The sequence below is a fragment of the Dicentrarchus labrax genome, unplaced genomic scaffold, assembly GCF_905237075.1.
Source record: "Dicentrarchus labrax unplaced genomic scaffold, dlabrax2021, whole genome shotgun sequence".
Classification (NCBI taxonomy): Eukaryota; Metazoa; Chordata; class Actinopteri; family Moronidae; genus Dicentrarchus; species Dicentrarchus labrax.
In genome coordinates, this window is record NW_026136722.1 from 12,840,050 (window position 1) to 12,858,527 (window position 18,478).

Consider the following 18,478-nt stretch of genomic DNA (forward strand, 5'->3'; position numbering starts at 1 on the left):
TTAATACATGAATGAAATAAGTCTTAAATTGTAAATGTTTTCATTGCTACCTGTGTATATTTGATTATCATAAAGCTTCCAAAAGTGATGGAGATGCAAACACACAAACACTGGTCCTATAGAGTTGAGAAGAAGCAGTGAAAAGCTTTAGGCTGGTTCCTGTAGGGGGAGCACAGTTTGACAAACACTGGATTAGCCTCTGGCCAATGGTGATGCTCAGGAGATTATTCAAACAGCATCTAAAAAAAGCTCTCCACTCCATGCTACACTCACAGACGTGTGTGGAGTTGAGCTGCCTGTTGCATGCCATGACTTCTTTTTACTGGATACTTCTCCTGTTATCAGGTAAGTTGATTATTTACTCGGTAGTGAAGAATTGCACTAGACCCTGAAAAGCTGTTTTAGGGACACAGATGAATTCTGAACCTCACAAAATACTTGTGAGGTTCAGAATTAACCACAGCACATTTGTCAGGAACAAACATGGCATTTCGCCTGTAGCTTCTTCAGGTTCACTCTGCAAAATGACATGAGCACTCACAGGTGTGATACATACAGCTGGATCACATAACTAATTACCAGTTTGTTCACTTTTCAAAGTGTTTTAATGCTTTTTAAAAGGTGAACACTGATCAAAAACATAATTATATTACACACAAAAAAGACATCATTATTATTACACAGTTACAAGAATAACACAGTTTTATATGATATAATAAGAATCCCAATTCACAGATAGAACTAAATGAATAGGATATGCTAAATATCTCTACACCTAGCATAAGTGGTTTCAGCTCTCCCTGAGGGCCCAAACTGCCTGTGGATACAGATGTGATTTCAGTGTGCAGTTTGATTTTGATCACCTAAGATGTTCCTACAACCTACCAGCCACCGATTGCTACTATTGGCTGTAGATGGGGAGTTCTGTTCTCTGGGAAACTACTCACTTTATTACTTTACTTGGTTACTTTATGCACGGCGATTCAGTGAAAGGGAGCAAACAAACTAAATGTATTTTTCTCTAAAATATTATCACTTTTCCCATCATTTCAAGCGTGGACCTGGTTGAGGTGTTCAGGCAGAGTGTAGCTCTGTTGTTCATGAGGTGTGAGATGTGAGTAAGTGTAAAGTCACTCCTTTACTATTTGCTCATATACTGTGGCTCTGTGAGTTTCCATCGGACTCATGGATAAAGTACCATGAGTCCTATGGAAACTCATACGCTCAGTTGCCAGTTTATTGGCATTACAGCCTTTCATTACAAGGCTGCTGTATTAGACTGCATTAGTTTTAGCTGGGTGTACCTAATAAACTGGCAACCGAGAGTAGAGGTTGGACGAAAGACATAATCTAATTCAAAAAATTATGTTTTGACTGTGTAAAGATGTGCCAGAGAGACAGCAGCGTATGAATATCATGATATCAAAACCTTACAATACAAAACCAGGAGGACAGGAAACGATGCGGAAGCGTGAAAAAAGAGATGAGTTTGTTTCTCCTCTTTGATTGTTTTCTTCTCTTTGCAGTGGCCATGGCATCTGCGGGAACACGCAGGTCCCAGCGGACAAAAAGAGGGTTACTGGAGTTGGCAGGAGCCATCAAGTGTAGCACAGGGAGATCTGCCTTGGCATACATGATGTATGGATGCTACTGTGGACTGGGTGGTCAAGGCTGGCCCAGGGACAGGGCAGACTGGTGAGGCACCGGCTTTAACCACACTCTTCTCAAACTTGACAGATTCAAGACGGATTTCAAGAATATATCACGGCTGACACCTGATGGTAGCGTGTACCAAAATGTAAACATTCAATTGACTCTATATATGGCCCACCTATACATTATGTGAGGCAAAAGATGTAATTCAGTATGCAGGGGTGATGTTTAGCCTTCCACCCCACGGATTGGTGTGTACACATGATTTCCTCCTCCTGGATGCCTTTTGGTTCTTCCCAGCCATCCTACTTCCTGTTCGAGCACGCACAGTTTCTGAATGAGTCGGCTGAACCACAAATGCTGGGCGATGGGATGGAAGAAGGGAATGGTGTCCAAATTGAGCAGACTCACATGGTCCAATTGACTTTTAAAATAGGTCCAAAAATTCCACACCCAAATCCTAATTGCCGCCTCCTTTTTTTCCCTTCTTCGCCGCAAGACATCGAACCCCCTCAAACCAGTTAACTGCTAACTATCAGTTGTGAAAACTCATGTGGTGATGCTGGCCTGCCTTTAAAATAGCCGTGGAGTGATTTAAACCACAGAGCTGTTACCCACCTACTGCTTTCTTGACCCTGTCTTGTCTAGTCTAAGCCTTCAAAATAAAACATTTTATCACATTGTTCATCTTTCTGTACTGTACTGTAGGTGTTGCCACAGACACGATTGCTGTTATGGAGTTGCAGAACATCATGGCTGCCAAACTAAAACAGACCAGTATCAGTGGACGTGTGAGGACAAGACAGCTGAGTGTGGTATTGCATTATTAATGATCATGCAAATATTTTTGTGTTTGTATTTGGAAAATAAGACAGCTGCTGCTTACCTTTTGAGTGGTAGCACATAAAAAACAGGATGCTTAGCAGTATAACACACTGATGTGGGTTAGCTTGACAGTGAGACACAGATCAGGCTGTGTGTGATCTACAAATATCCATAGTGTTTATGAAAACACTGTATGCAGGCAGCTAATTGGAGGGGAAAGACAGGAAGTATACAGCTTCTACTTAATGGTAAACCCTCATAAACCACTGTAATTTCTGTGTGTAAATAGCAACACCCTGAATGAGTTTTACACATTTTAAAAGTGTGTTGTTTATGATATTCTATGAATAAATACAATGTGAAACTGACTCATAATATTCACAGTAACTGTGTTTCTTTTCAGTTGCCAAATTACTCTAATTTTCTGAGCAAACTGCAGCAAATTAGGAGGCAAAATAAATACAGCTGGACTTGTTTGTAAGACTAACAACCGAAACTTAACAAGCATTAAAACAAGTAATCACAGCAAAATTCACAAGGCTAATGAAGAAAACAAAACACACACACGAAAAATGCATACTTATTGAACATGTTCTTTTCATTCACATTCAATCACTTGTTCCTTTTCAGATGATTTGGAGGACAAATGTGAAAAGCTGCTGTGCAAGTGCGACAGAGACGCTGCCAAATGTTTGAGAAGAGCACCTTTCATCCGGAAATACGCCCTATGGCCAGATTTTCTCTGTGGTTACGAACATCCAATGTGTAATATTTACTGACACAATAAATGCATCTGTCCTGTGTGCCTTTTTGTAAATAAAACATGTTACAGTAATAATAAGTAGTAGTGGCATTGCTTTAAAATAGTCAAAGACACTAAATATTTGTGTGCACAGTGTTGTTTCTCCTATGTTATGTTTAATAAAAGGCAGAACTACTATTAAAACCCCAAAAGAGTTTTCAGTAAGTGAAGTCCTACATTTAGATTTTCCTCTAACTGCCTGGGAAGTCCTGAGGATTTCTGCTGCAGTAGGTTCACACAAAGAAAAGGCAACTTGAGTGTTCCTCTGTTGAAACTCAGACAAGGCTCAGCCAGAAGGTCAGATGTTAAGCAGCAAGGGACAGATCAGATAGCCAATCTAAACAACATTACTTTTATGTCTTGAAATACTGTGCAGGGCCTGCCTGCCTTAGAACTAAGGTGAAGCGGACTCCCTGTGTGTTGGGGATGACTGTGACTAGACTTCATTCATTGGGGTTTAAAAAAAGCTTTATGGAAATGTAGTGACCTAACAGGCAAACTGAGGTTTTACTGTCTGCTGTGACACAAGGTTCTTTCCCTTTTTCCCCCAAAATCCATGTATTAATACTTCAGCTGCATTGTCTTTGCTATTTCAGGGACATGACAGACAGCGGATTGATTCTGAGCTTATTACAAAAAAAGTGTAAAATTTCTGCCTTCAGTTCCTGTTAAGCTTTAAATAGTATCACAACATGGTATCAGATTGTGCTTAAAAGAACTCTCCCATGAAGTCTACAGTCACCAAATAACTATTAAGTGATCTCATACACCCATAATGTTATGCATGACCTCATAAGCTGTTTCACAGTTTGCTCTTTTCCTCGCAAGTACTAAAGGATTAAGAAAAACACGTTACATCTATGACTTTTGCATGGTGTGACGCCTCTACAGCAGAAAAACGGCAGGACATTGGCTGGTTTGTAATACGTGAAGTATAGATTTTGGCCTGTAGATGGTGCCATATTAACAAGTACTAAACTTCAAGCACACTGCCACTAGAGGAACTGAGCATTTATGGGTACACACCTCAACATTAAAAGAGTTTGCACTTATTGATATAAAAAAAAGACTGATATTGTTGTCATTTAGATTTGTAAAAAAAAGTAATTTTATGTTATACTAAAGTTCCTTTAAACGAGTTGTCTGTTACTGATTGTGGGTTTGAATGTTTTACGTGCAGTAAATGACTCTATTTTGGTCCACCACAGTTGGTTTTGGGTTTTGGTTTGGGAACCTCCTTCGGATCAAACTGGTGAAAGTCCCACTGTCAAGTCAAAGCCTTAATTTCCCCTCTGACACCCACAAGTCACTATTATGTCTATAATCACAGTAAACAGAGTCCTCCCAGATGTTACTGCTCAAGTGAGTTTATACGCTCCTAAGCATCGTTTGAGTTCACACAGGAAACACAGTTCCTATGCTGAATGAGTCCCCCCCCCGAGTGTGGACTGAAACGGGAGATGTGACCGTGATGCGGTGTCCGAAGTCCAGCACTGGAAATAAGTATCTGGGTCACGGCCCACAAACACTTGCCCGATTGTGTCCAACCTTCAGCGGGAAATGAGCTCTGAAGTTGTGGAAGTCAGACGCTTCATCCAAGAGGGTGCTTTCCTGTTTGTGTAGGTTGTTCTACCTCTAATTTGTGCAAATGAAAAGAAAAATTGAACGGCGCTGCAATTAAGGTTTTCTGCACGGCTCTGCTTGCTGCAAATTATATGTCAAATGCTTAATTTGAAGTGTAACATGTAAACAGCCTGTGTTATATGAGCATAAAGAGGAAAATAATGCACATGCCTTGTTTTTGTGGAGCTTAAAACTTTCTTTTTCTTTGCTGAATTACAGAATGAGTCAGTGCAGCAGCTGTTTGAGGTCGGGTGATCAGAAACTGAAAAATTGCTTCACAGTTGCAGTACCCTCATCTATTTAGTATCCCCGATGGTGAAACACAAGCTGTGCTTTCTAAAGCAAAAATATTAATGCACCAAAAGTACCATTGCAGAGAATTAATCGGAGCTGACTAACATGCGTCTGGCATTTCTTACAGGGTTGTAAGTGTCTGCTGTGACATTTTTGAAGGGGAATTTGATGAATGGTAAATATCTGATTGTTTCTTTGCAGCTGTCTCTCGTGGACCCCTAGAGAGACTCTCTATGAAAGCAGCCTGAATCCTGGTCATTTCTTTCCCCTGCTGCCTGCGAAGGCTGATGAGCTTTCCCTCAGAGTGGCTTTCTTGCCGCACACTCCTCTCTTCTCTTCTCGCTGCCCGGAAGTGGCCATTGAAGCTTGAAACTTGTCTTTGTTGACGATCTCCTCCTATATTTACGTCTGCCAGTTGCTGAAAAGTTCAGAACTCTGGTCTACTCAAGTCCCCGTCCCTCACCTCAAGTTTAATTGTCGACACTCAGTTGCAGGTGTTTATCCTTTATCTTCCTTTGTCTTCACAGTTACCAAATATTAGTATTTGAGATCAGCTGCAGCTGACATTCAAATCCCGGTTAAAAACAACTCTGACCTCACATTAACATTTCTGAAGCAGTACGGCGCTCTTGAGGAAATCCTGTGATTGAAGAAAATGCTGGTCGCCTATCCTACATATGCATGACAGCGTGGTTGTCACAATGAATGAGCGCATTCTTTAATCCCTGCCGGCTGAGCTGACAGAACCTGTTCCACGCTAATTGCGTCCTTTAATCAACTGTTTGGCTCCCCAGCCGAGAGCCAGATGGCACACAATGAAGTCTTGGCTTAAACAGCTCAAAACATAAACAATAACAGCCATGTGCAGAACAAAGTATGACTCTTTACCAGCATTAAGATCTGTATGCCTGTTTGGACTGCTGTGTTCAGTTGTACTGTGTGTTGTTGATTTTGATTGATTTGTTTCAAGGGTGAGTATGGTCTCCAAGTCTGTTTGTTCAGCTTTCTACTGAAGTACTGACTATGTCCTTTTGGTTGGAAGCATGGTTTTGATGGGATCCATTGCATTTACTGTGTAAAAATCTCAGCTGAGTTCAGAATGCTACCACCCACACAAACAAGGAAATCAATGTGTGCAGCCAACAGCAGACTTGGACCTGCTGCCAATATATTGCATTCTTTTGTCCTCCTCCTCCTCCTCCTCCTATTTTAGTCTCCTTTGTGTTTTTCTTTTTCTTTGAAGATTGTTTTCCTTTGCTGGTGGCAGAGGAGAAATTAAAAAGAGATTAAAATAAAGAATTAACAAAGAAAGCGATGCTCAGGACTGAAGGCCTAGTAAATTATATTCAAAACATCAATACAATACATTGTACAATTGAACCATATTGTAATTTTGTCCATACATTTTCAAGAGGGAAGACATGATAACAGAGTAAAATATGTGTGATAATAGTTATCAAAGTATGCTTATTATTCAGATTTTCAGTTCAGAATTAATAGGTTTAGGATAGGAACAAAAACACAAAGAATCTGTACACAACTCAGCAGCTCATTTAGAGAATATAAGGGTAATATAACTCTAAATCTATAATGTGGGCCTCATCTCTCATTACCTAGGGATTCCACCATAGCTATTTTATGAGCTGTTCAATAAATGAAGCAGACAGAAAATGCCCCAAGGTGTATGAAGAGAGGGTGAGTAATATGGGCAATATGGCCAAACAGTGTTAAATAATTTGAGAATGAAGACTAAGGTGAAGAAGTTTTAACTTTTGCTTGTAGTGACCCCGTCTGGCCAATTAGCTCCAATTTTAGAGGCAAATGTTTTTTTTGCTTAGGACTGCACATTTCCTGCATTGTGCTGTTTCCTAATTGGAAAGGCAGCTCTTATTCTGCTTTTTAAACCAGCTTGCAGAAGTAAGAGAGTTTTCTTCTCCAGGCCCGCACCACCCATCTGTGCCGCAAAAACACTGGGAAAAGAGTAAAAGCTTGATCATTAAAACATAAGGAATGCGGTCACTTATTCTGTTGCTATATCTGGAATTTTAACAGGAGCTGTGATAAGGGGAACTATTTAGAAGGGTTCTGATAATTGCTTTCTTAATCTTGTTAGAGGAAATGTAATGTGACACACTCATTGTCACTAATGTGAGATTATGTCATATGCTGATGTAGGCACACATATACTTTTATGGTAAACACTCCTTTGAGATGTGATTCCTATCTAATATATAGATATATAGATAGAATATATAATATATCTAATAATCTCTATATCAGCTAAGGTTGCTGGATTTTAAAACATTTTACCTTTTGGTTTCTCTCCATTTGTCAAGTCATCAATCAAAAGCTCAATGGCAGGAAATCCTTCTGGAGAGGAAAAAACTATAAATAAAACAATTAAGTGCTCATATTTTCTCTCTATTTGTTTCATGGACTATGGGATCAGTGTTTTTTATTATTATTGACACTGTTCACAAAAAAATCACACAGGTTACCATGGAAACAAGCTGCTGGCACTGCAGCATGAGCTTACTAATAGATGTCAATCACAATGGCCTTGACAGCGCAATACCTATGAGCCATTTTTAGAGCTCACATGAAAATCTTAGACTATCTGAGCACAAATTTCCTCATAAACAACCTGCCTGACACCTCAAATTCCTCATAAACAACTTGCCTTACACCTCAAATTCCTCATAAACAACTTGCCTTTCACCTCCATACCACAATATTAAAGTATCATCTGAGGAAACACACAGGGAGATCTGCTTGTGCATGAAACCTTGGTGCATTTTATTTGTTCATATGGTTAGAGCAGTTTCCTTTTGCACCATCATGATGAATAAACTTCAGAGCTTGCAATTTTGCCATCTGGATCTTATTTTCAATGACCAAACTTACTGATTTATGTGCTAAATGCAGCATTTCACCTCACTGTGTTGGTAGCTGGAGGCTGAACTTTATCCGCTGGTATTGTGCAGCGGATATTGCTGTGTAAGATTTTGGCAAACCACTGCAGAAGCTTCTAGTTGTTTCCTTCCTATCATGTGTCAGTTCACAAAGGGTCACTTCAGCATATGAAAAGTGATGATACGTTGCAGAGTGAACCAAGTATGAATCATTGATGCTGCAACACGGAGCGTTACCAAGGAAACTGTATTAGTCAGACGAGTGTCAGCTGAGTATGCATAATTATAGTGAAATATCACAATGTGATGGGAAAACATATTTTCATAGACTTAATGGAATATTGGGAAAAAGGTCCTTTAAACAAACCTCTATTTAATGCTTCTCATAAACTGAAAATTAGTATGTAAACATCACAAATAATTGATTAATAAATCTAAAATATGTACTAAAACTCTTAAAATATCACTGATTCCCAACCTTCTTGTCCACAAATATCCCAAATTTCAGGCTGACATGTAAAAACAGGTTTTACAAGGCTTGTAAGTGTCCTTTTGTATGCAAACCATATTCAAAATTGCTCAGAAGTACTTTTCAATATTTCAAGAAATAATGCTTTAAAGAATCAACAAAAAAAAGAGATAATCTCTTGGAGTTATAATGACAATATATATTTACAAAATGGGGAAAATTTCAATTGGTATAGATATGGGTATCAAAAATGTATCCAAACCTCTCCAACAATGAAGCAGTATTTTCCATTTGCAGCATATGACTTGGTTTGTTTGGGTGACTTTAGAAATATTTAAAAATACCCACATCATCTGCCTGACATGGCTGACATCCAGTTGTCAGTTCAGTTAAGAATAAGACTTAAGACATTTTGTGTTAAGTGACTGCACTGGGACTTTCGGTGCATCATTGTTGTGCAAGCTCGCCCTGAGTGGGTGAGGCCCACAGTGCCTCTTGTGGAGCCACTGTTGTCCAAAAGTATACTGTATATTTATATGGATATGAATGGTTGGTTCTCGAACTTCACCAGGGCAGTCAAGTGAATTGATTAAAATAAAGTGTTTCTCTTTCAGATATTTAGTGCTGATGTGTTAAAATCTAAATGCAATTATAGTTGCCTATTTGTACATATTGGTATAGACAGAATCTATTGTTTGTTAAAGACAACTGCCAAAGTCACTATGAATTCAGATGTTATAATCCACCTTTTGGATCACTGGACCTCACCAGAGCAGTGGTGTCTTCAAAAGGCACGGACGGGGTTCGAACCCGCGATCTTCGGTTTACGAGACCGACGCCTTACCACTTGGCCACCGCGCCTGCGCTGAACGTGACGTCTTTATCCGTTTTTATAGATCTATTATTAACCATGTCAACGATTGCTTGCCAGAGATATGAGGGTGCGGTAGCCAAAGTCATTGTCCTTTACACTGCCGAGGCTCTACTTCCTCCCTCCAACATGCAAACGATCCACATGAGCTACTGAGACTAATGTCGGGTATAGATGTATTGTTGTAATTCGGCCACAAGGGGAGGCTGTTATCTACCATGTGTGAACAACGTGTCTCTCTATTGCAGATTTCAGCAAGCAGAGGTCTCTGCTCTCTTTCCTCCAGTGTCAGCAACAAAGAAGCACAAAGGCTCGCTCTTTACAGTCTCTACTCTTTCTTTGTTTGTTTAATTAGTTTAACTTATTGAGAAATAAACCAGGTCAACAAAATATAAGTTGATTACAACTAATGTAGGATGAATGCACAGCGTAACATGGTCTACCTTTAAATCTTAGAAGTGGTGGGGAGATATAAAGTTTGTCTTAAGATTGGTGATAAAAGGAAAAGCCACTGAGTCATTAAAACTAAAAGACCCCTGAGCATTATGCTCAATCAATTCTCATTTGGTCCCCATGATTGAACAGGTTCATTTCACTGGGAGCATGAACTCGTGTCAGTCTACCAACTCTTGTCTCTGAGGCTGATGGTGTAAGGAAAGGTCACTGTTCTGAATCAGTATTGTGCAGACTGAGACTGAGCTTGCATTGCTAATAACTATGAGAACAAGTAGACTGCTTGCAATTCTTTTTCTCAGCAATACAATATGCATGAAGCCCGACTGCAGCTTTTCAAAACATCAAAGATGAATGCTTGCCTGAGGGGTTTCCCCCCCACCCTTTTTTTTTGGGATGAGATATCCTAGAGGCTGTTTGAAAAATGAATAAGACTCATTTCCATTGGGAATGAGTTAGCAGTGAAAATCACAGATGTGGAGTATTCACCTTGACCTGCTTACAGCAAGTCGTAAGCACACAGACCAAAAACAGGGGCTTCTCTTGAATAAACTTCATAGGTTGATTTAATTCAGAGCACCTTGATGTGTGACACAGTTTCTCTCACAGTCCAGCTAATTTCAGGTAAATTCTAGATACACACTACATCTCCAAGGTTTTTGGAGGAAGTGTGTGTGCTGACTGTAGAGCTCTAGACCTCTTAGGGAATGAATATTTACTTTTTTATCTGTTAGTTTGGATTTATGCTATGAAGCTTTATCGAACAAAATGTCTTAAAAGCAACTTACTGTACCAATGGTTGATAAAACAGTATCCTTGAGTGAATCGAAGAGATTTTTAATGCCTGGTGGTCAATTTTTTAATGTCACATGGAATTGATTCTTTGTTTTTTTTTATCTTAAACACAATATGTTACAGACAAGAGATCACATAGATCTGGGGCATCATTGTTCATGTGGGAACACCAAGCAGCTCACTCCCTGAGAGAATAAGAAGTATTACTGCACCAATCTATTTAATTATTTATTGGTGTATTGCTTTGAAAAATCATCTTATTTTGCTGCGCTTGTGCAAGAATACTCCTGTGCCCTGAATCTGTAAGAATATTGCTTTTTTTTTTTGCCCTTAGCTTTACAGAGCTTGCTCTTTTGTTATGTAAACAAGAGTGAGACTCAAGTGCATTTTCTGTTGGAATCATGATAACTGACCAGCAAAATTATATACTGTATAATGATACTTTATTTTTCTGTAAGCATGTTAGCACAGCCATAATGGCTATAAATGTTGAGTGTTTATTTAATCTGAAAAGTGCTAGACATCTTCATATACTGTTGTGTGCACACAGCAAGGGGATATCAGCACAAGTTAAAAGTATGCACTGCAATACATTTAGTTACTTTACCAATAACACGACTTTGTTAAACCCTTAAGCAGACATGCTAATGGAGGAACTGTGTACGTCATAGCTCATACCAGGACATCAGTCAGGCCCACCTCTGTACCTCAGCAGTATCTTCATCAATTAAAATCACTCTAAATCAGATTAAATGTATTTATCCCTGCATAAGTCTTGCAACTGGCTGTGAGCCAAACACAAAGTCAAAACTTGTGTTGATAGACTGTTTTAGAAAGTTAGAGGACTGTGTTGTTTCTAAAAGACACTGCACAACTTGAAAGAATCAATAGCTAAGTAGCAATGAAATGATAATGTTAGAATTTAGCTTTTATGCTTTTATTTTGGCATTTCTCCACCCTGGTGCAGTAAAGATACTTGATATAAAGTGTTTTTTATTCATCAGGGGCGCATGAAACACTTTAATGTAACATATTTTATTTTAAATGTAGGTTCGAATTATAGCTTACTGTTCTAAATACCTTTATTTTGAAAACCGGAAGTAAATACGCTGTTTCTCCGCATTTACCATAATGCTGAGAATACTTGTACACTCGACATTTAAGTGCGGCTGATTTGACCACGGAGATCGGACTCACGGCTGGATTGACCGCAGTCTACTAGTCTACTGTTTCTTCTACACAGCACCGTCCTGTAAATGACAACATCCGGTCTCAGAATATGAAAAAACAGGCCTTTTTTCAGTTTTCTAGTGATTTTATTTGTTGTTATATGAAATAGAAAATGAAAATCGAATATTTTTTTTAATTTAGCTCATCCCTTTTTGACCATGAAAAAGTATTTCAGTTTTATTTGTCTGTTTTTTAATACCCGTTTCTGAAAGGAAAATCGAATGACCAAAAGATACACGGACTGTTTTTCCTTGCCCCCGTCGCCAAGTGCTTGCTCATGGTGGTACTGTTGGGTCTCTGTAAATGTTATAAGGAGTTCGGTCTAGACCTGCTCCATTTGAAAAGTGTCCTGAGATAACGTCTGTTATGAATTGGCGCTATACAAATAAAAATAAATTTAATTAATTATTATTAGTATTCTGTTCCGCGGAAAGTTTTGCTACAATGCCACAGAAGTTGTGATTAACTAGCTCAGGGTATACAGTGCTGAGACCATCAGCTTAGCTACAATCAAGGATTTATGAGCTGAAAGAAAAAAAAACCTTCTTTAAAGCAATAGTTATAAATATTTGCTATAATAATGTACAACTTACAAAATGTTCTTGAATAACATATCAGGCATCCTTAGTTTTATCAGATCATTCAAGTTAGTTTTGAAGAGCTCACCCCTTTGGCATCTTGCTGTTTATCTTGAGATCTCACTCCTGCTAGTCTTTTGTAATTAGTTTTATTTTGTAGTTGTTTGTACAGACCACTGACACGTTAAAATCTGGGACTAAAATGTGCTTAACTTCATCACAATCCAGACAAATGCAAGTGGCAGCCAACCCCGTGACTCTTTGCTGGTGCAGTGTGAGGAGAAAATTGGTCATTGTGAGAAGGGTATGCTGGATCTGACCCTGGCTACAACCAGATACGCAAGTGTGAAATCCAGTTGAAAGGTAAGCAGCAGATAAAGCTACATAACAAAGGCAATATCATCTCTCCCCCTTTCTCCAAAATTTCTTTTCATCCATCGTTCTCCTCCTTTCTTTGCATTCACCCCTTAATTCAGTGGGCTATTTTCACAACTTCATACAACAGAGGGATGTAAGTTTTAATAAAATACCACTTTGTGATGCAGTTCATTGAAACGCCTTTGGGGCTGAAATGTGTAATGTCTTAGAAACTCATTTGATTTGGCACAACACTGCTTAATTTATGTTTCTCTTTTTTTCCCTTTCTGTTGCTTAATGTGTACAGAGCAATTAGGTGCACATCACTCATGCCTGTTGGGTCTGTTACCATAGCTACAATACGATTGTGCAGACAATCATCTGGTCCTTGTTTCCTCCAATAGGGTCGCACGGCTGAAGCTGCAATATAAAGTAAAGATGCTCATCTTTCAGCAACACACTAGTAAGAATCAGAAACAGGTTTATGAGTACGAGAAAGTATTGCAGAGTGGCAGGCAGGGGACTGCGCCCAGTCATGGCGGACCACAGAAACAAGATCCGACGAGCCACACAGCGGGAGAGGAAGGTGAGAGCATCTACCATTTTGAAATTCAACTCCTCTTATTGTTCATTGAAAGTGTTTGGCGGAACAAAACAGTGACAGTAAACAAGATACGCTTTTGCATTCAAGCTTTGAACGCAAAAAGGGACCAGGAGGAACAAAAAGGAAGTGTCACTTTAAATGAAATGCATTAGTTGCATGAAAGCAGACAGACAGTCTGCTTATACTTATAAATGTAGTCCGAGGCTGCTCAGGTCAAATTTAGTTTCAGTTGAGGAGATCAGACAATTCCAACTGAGCTTTGCTTGAAAAGAAGATGTTCTTTTTAGTAACATATGATGGAGCAGCTGTAAATGGAAAAAAAAATGTTTTTCGGTTTAAATGATCCGAATCTGTCATTTGTGAATTTGCAAGTAGATATACAGATGTGGCCTCAATCAAAGAGGGGTCCAAATCCCATCAATCAGAACATCTGAGGAAAAGATGCGTTCAGGGACAGTCATGGAGAAGCTTTGAGGCCAGGCTTGTTGAAATCAAAGGCCTGAGAGCTGAAATAATTTTTGCAGGCTGTCTGTATCATTCTGAGAAAAATAAATGTGGTCAGTTAATCTGCGGCTTGGAAAAGGACAACAGCCAATGCAGCATGTTCAAGCTGCCCCCCTACTGGGCGGCCCATGAGCCTGTCGATATGGTGGTTTGATGTTGGATGGAAAATAAGAACCCCCCACAACAAACAGAGAGGGCTGGAATAGAGAGACTGGAACAGAGAAAGAGAGGGTAGAAAGGGAAGAACCATCGACAGATGGACTCTGTTGTGATTAAAGATGGCGGCAGTCTTCACTGCAGACTACGTTGGACTATACTCGATCCATAGAAAAGCGGTGGGAGTAGTCTGCGATTCAACACAACAAAATCAAGAACCACACAGTAAGGTAAATCAGCAGGTATGATGTCTGCTTTTGAATCTCTGAGGGTGAAAACTACGGTTACCGGTAACTTTCCATTGTATTGTTTATCGCTCTATTATGTCTGTTATCGTTTTCATGTCAGTGCCATACTGGTTTTGTTTTGTTCTCCCTTTCATCAAAACCGAAGCACATCATTTGATTTGACCAGTGAATGTGCATCCCATGACCAGACTACTGAAGACCCGATAGACTGGACGCTTAAATTAATTTGAATTTTTTCGAGCCAGCAGATGTCTGACAATGTACTTTCGCCATTTGGTACATGCTTATGGATGTATGTCGTTGGTATTATATCACCATAGGAAATATGGGCCTTTTTTAATAAGATTTTTCCCTTCTTGTGGTAATATGGTGCTCTGTGAGCTAGAGTATCCAGCAAAATAAACTCAAGTCTGCAAATTGTTCAATCCTCTGTGCCTAATCCACTCCAAGTCTTGTTAGTCATGATATATTCAGCCTGGACAAAGGACATCAGCAGGACTCCAGAATACATTTTCTGACAATCTTTTGATATTTCTCTTCGGATCCTTTACAGAACTTAAAACAAACATTGAATACCTTTAACATGCCTGACACACTTTATTTAAACCCTCTTTTCTAAATACCTTGGTTAATCATATCTATGGTTCTGAGTGTTTCAATTTAGTCTAATCTTCCCAGTTTTTAGCTTTGAGGGCTTTGAAAGATGTCGTGTTGTTTCTTTGTTTGTCTTAACTTTTCGTGAATTCTTTGAAGACAGCCAATTTGAAAAATAGAAATCTCTATTGTGTGCACTCAAAATGGGAGCATTCATTTAAACTCCTTAATGGGCTTTTGTTCATCAGTGAGTCTTCAACAGAGATAAGCCTATTTCAGCCAAGGCCTACTAGGGAGTCTAAATCCACACTGACAGGTGGAACAAAAGACAACTGAAAGGACTGAATTAAGAAACATGAAAATGTCCTCTGGTAGCCCTTAACTGCAGCAGGATGGATATGAATTTGAAAATATTTCAAACATTAGTATAATTCTTAATAAGAAACTGAAATTATTCACATATTTAGATTCATCCTTCTTTTGGAGACATGATTATAATAACTCTTATAGCTACATACTACAGAATTCATTTTTCCGTTTTCAAAAATGAATATCACTGATCTAAATGACTCTCAATAACTCGTTTAACGTTTTTATAACTACATTTCTTTAACAATTCTGACACAAAATATTACTTTTACATAAGCTTAGCTGATTTAATAAATAACCAGGTCTAGTTGATACAGTCACACCTCAGATCTGAAAGAGAAACGTCTCCTATTGTTCCTCTGCCTGCTGAGCAGCTCCACTGGGCCACTTGCTTAAGGCTTCTTGTTTGTAGTTGCCGAGGAAGGGAAGCATGTTTTTCATTCACCCTCCTTACCCAGCCATTGCTAGTTGTTCAAGAGATTATGTTTACCAACCTTCTGGTCACACAAATTCCTGCCCTTGCGTTATTGAAACCTTTCATTACAGCAGTTTACTGTGAAAATGTTTGTGAATGTGTGAAAGTAGGATGCCAATAGATGTCAAAATGCATTATCATTTGATATTCTGATACAAGGGGAAAAAGTCTCAAGCAAACAAGTTTTCTTGGAACAAGTAAAGCTCGATGGATAAATATTATTAGCTGTCATCGTAATTCAGGTCTGTGTACTCACAGCTGTCTATGTTCTGAAAAAGTTATTTATGATAATCCTGGTAGATTAGTGAAATGTATGTTATGTACAAGATTCACAATAACCTCGGTTTGAAACGGCCAGGGGCCAGGGATTAAATTTTCCTCCATAGTTAATGACTGAATAAGCCCAAAATGCCATAAAAGTAATACAAAAATAATAAAGATGTATATTTTGAATTGAAACAAAGAAATGGGTACAGCTCATGAGTAGTAGTTCAAGCTGTTGCATCCATGGAGTTCATTAGATGCCCAGTAGCCCACAGATAATAGATTCCACATTAGTGGGTATGGAGTACTTTAAAAATTAAAATCCAAAACTATCTCATAGTATATCATTAGTGATGCAACTTTGAACCTCTGAGTGTGGGAAGTCTATCAACATCAGACACTGCTTTTGACTGGTCCCAGCTCTGACTGATGTGGAGTCACATCAGCCGTCTTGAAGCTGTGTTTATAGTTTGTATGGTCGTTTTTTTTTCATAGCCCTCCTCTTTTGATTAACTGTGAAGCTGTAGCTGCTGGTGAAAGATCGTTTGTCCTCTTTATGAACTCCACACAAGCTGTCTGTATTCATTTATGTGTTCCTTTTTCCTTGTTTCTCCTCATCAGTTCTCCCCTCCATTTGATCATGCCAGGTTCTGCCCACAGTTTTGATGTTTAAAACAGCGCCGCTGATAATTCAGCGTTGCTTTAGTGTAGTTATCAGCAAAGCTGGGGTGAGCTGGAGAGCGTGCTGCGCCTGAAACCTTGATATGTGATTTGCCTGTCTGATGATTCTTCCATGTACTCCTACGCTCTCTTCCATATCAACTTGTAAAACTGAAGCCAGGGTCGGCGGTTTATGCACTGCAACAATTCTCACATGGATGACAATGGAATTAGTTCTTTAATCAGCCGTATCATATTAAGTTTGGTTGCTGAGGCTTCATGATGGGTTCAGACTCCTGGAAGTAATGGATTATTCTTAATGCTCTGAGCAGTGGGGCTTCACGTGTTATGTGTTACTAGATGTTAAGTTTTAAGAAGCGGTATTAAGCAGTATATTTTGTCTCCATCAGTATGCCTCCTGTGTTGCTAAACAGAAAATATACTCTCATGCAAGAAATGTGTCCCTTTAGAGTAAATCTTTATTTTCAGAAAGTCACTGTTTGGAAAACTCTGTTTCAGTAGAGGGCACCATGCTACCTTATCAGTTTATGGTGTGAAAGATTATGAAGCTTGACCTATGATACTGTCATGATAAAAACGTATCTACTTTCCAGAGTTTCAAAATATTTTTTTATTAAAGAATATATATAGTATATTACTCATATTGGTATCTTCAAATTAATATATATATATATATATATATATATTTGTACAAGGGATGAATTTAACATTGCAAAATTAAAATATACAGTAGTTCCTCATTATTCTCTGCTGTGTATGAATAAGACTTAACAAATATTCTTTTTTCTTCAGGAAGAAATGGATGGCAAAGACAAACTTTTATGGCGACTTTCTGCTTTGGCCAGGCCTACTGGTGTCAGGGCAGTAAGAGGGATGATAACGTTACTGCTGCCCGCTGTGTCGAATAACCATGCAATGGAATCCTCAGTAAGTGGATGTACTGCTGGAGGATGTGTGAGGAAGACAATCAAGCTCAAGGTAAAACATGTTGATTTGCATGTAAATCAGCATTTTCTCAATTATCTTCATATGAAGTATTTACAAAATGTAAACACAAAGAGCTGGTCAATGTGTACACACACACACACACACACACACACACACACACACACACACACACACAGGCACAGACCGAATACTTAAAGGACCAGTGTGTAGGATTTAGTGGCATCTAGCGGTGTAGTTATGGTATTCCAAGCACCAAGGAGAAACTACGGTGGCCCTTATGTAGAGCCAGTTTTTGGATTGTCCATTCCACATGGCGGCCTCCATGGAAGCCAACCCACAGCGTCTGTAGATACAAAAGGCTACTAAGGTAAAATAACGATTCCTAGATTCAGGTGATTATACACTAATAAAAACATAGTTATGCACATTATATTCAATTTCTGCCAATAGATCCTCCTAAATGTTACACACTGGACCTTTTAAGAAAACCACTAAACCAAAAGCATTTGGTCCGTCTTTAGCTTTCAGCCCCTTTGCAAGTGGAAGACAGTAACTCTCTCTTCACCTCTTGCAGCAGTGCAACTGGTCTGTTGATAGTGACCCAGTGAGACCCAGTTTAACTGTCATAATGAATGTTCAGTGAGAGGAAGCTCTTTTCATAAATAATGTACTTTAACTTCTGAGTACCAATCAAAATGCCTGGCATGTGTTGGAAGTGTTAAAATATTTTTGCCCAAAGGCAATTTGCGCATTGTAGCAACAATTTCATAAAT

The 18,478-nt window shown here is 38.9% G+C and overlaps 2 protein-coding genes and 1 non-coding gene across 5 annotated transcripts in view; 2 read left to right on the plus strand and 1 right to left on the minus strand.

Moving 5' to 3' along the window:
* Nucleotides 1–3: 3 nt before the first annotated feature.
* pla2g10 (phospholipase A2 group X) lies at nucleotides 4–3,319 on the plus strand. The gene is made up of 4 exons (XM_051388097.1): nucleotides 4–345; nucleotides 1,527–1,695; nucleotides 2,362–2,468; nucleotides 3,109–3,319. Exons 1-4 carry the CDS (start codon nucleotides 207–209, stop codon nucleotides 3,255–3,257), a joined length of 564 nt encoding a protein of 187 aa, XP_051244057.1. The 5' UTR covers nucleotides 4–206; the 3' UTR covers nucleotides 3,258–3,319.
* A 6,048-nt stretch (nucleotides 3,320–9,367) lies between these two features.
* On the minus strand, nucleotides 9,368–9,439 carry trnat-cgu (transfer RNA threonine (anticodon CGU)). The gene has a single exon. It is a non-coding gene; the product is annotated as a tRNA-Thr (tRNA).
* Nucleotides 9,440–13,242: 3,803 nt separating this feature from the next.
* axin1 (axin 1) overlaps nucleotides 13,243–18,478 on the plus strand; it is a 31,850-nt gene continuing 26,614 nt past the window's right edge. Inside the window, exons 1-3 of one of the 3 annotated variants that reach the window (XM_051388072.1) lie at nucleotides 13,243–13,448; nucleotides 14,249–14,356; nucleotides 17,550–17,735. The gene's annotated coding sequence lies outside the window, so the exon portion shown is untranslated. Of the gene's footprint in view, nucleotides 14,357–17,549; nucleotides 17,736–18,478 lie in introns of all 3 variants that reach the window. The other 2 variants (XM_051388073.1, XM_051388074.1) reach the window with 2 other exon arrangements.

What these genes read in the sequence shown, in the direction of transcription:
- pla2g10 (XM_051388097.1), top strand. Translation starts at nt 207, where the DNA reads ATGGTGATGCTCAGGAGATTATTCAAACAGCATCTAAAAAAAGCTCTC. An exon ending in GATACTTCTCCTGTTATCAG is followed by an intron (nt 346 to 1,526) that starts GTAAGTTGATTA and finishes TTCTCTTTGCAG; the next exon opens with TGGCCATGGCATCTGCGGGA. An exon ending in CCCAGGGACAGGGCAGACTG is followed by an intron (nt 1,696 to 2,361) that starts GTGAGGCACCGG and finishes ACTGTACTGTAG; the next exon opens with GTGTTGCCACAGACACGATT.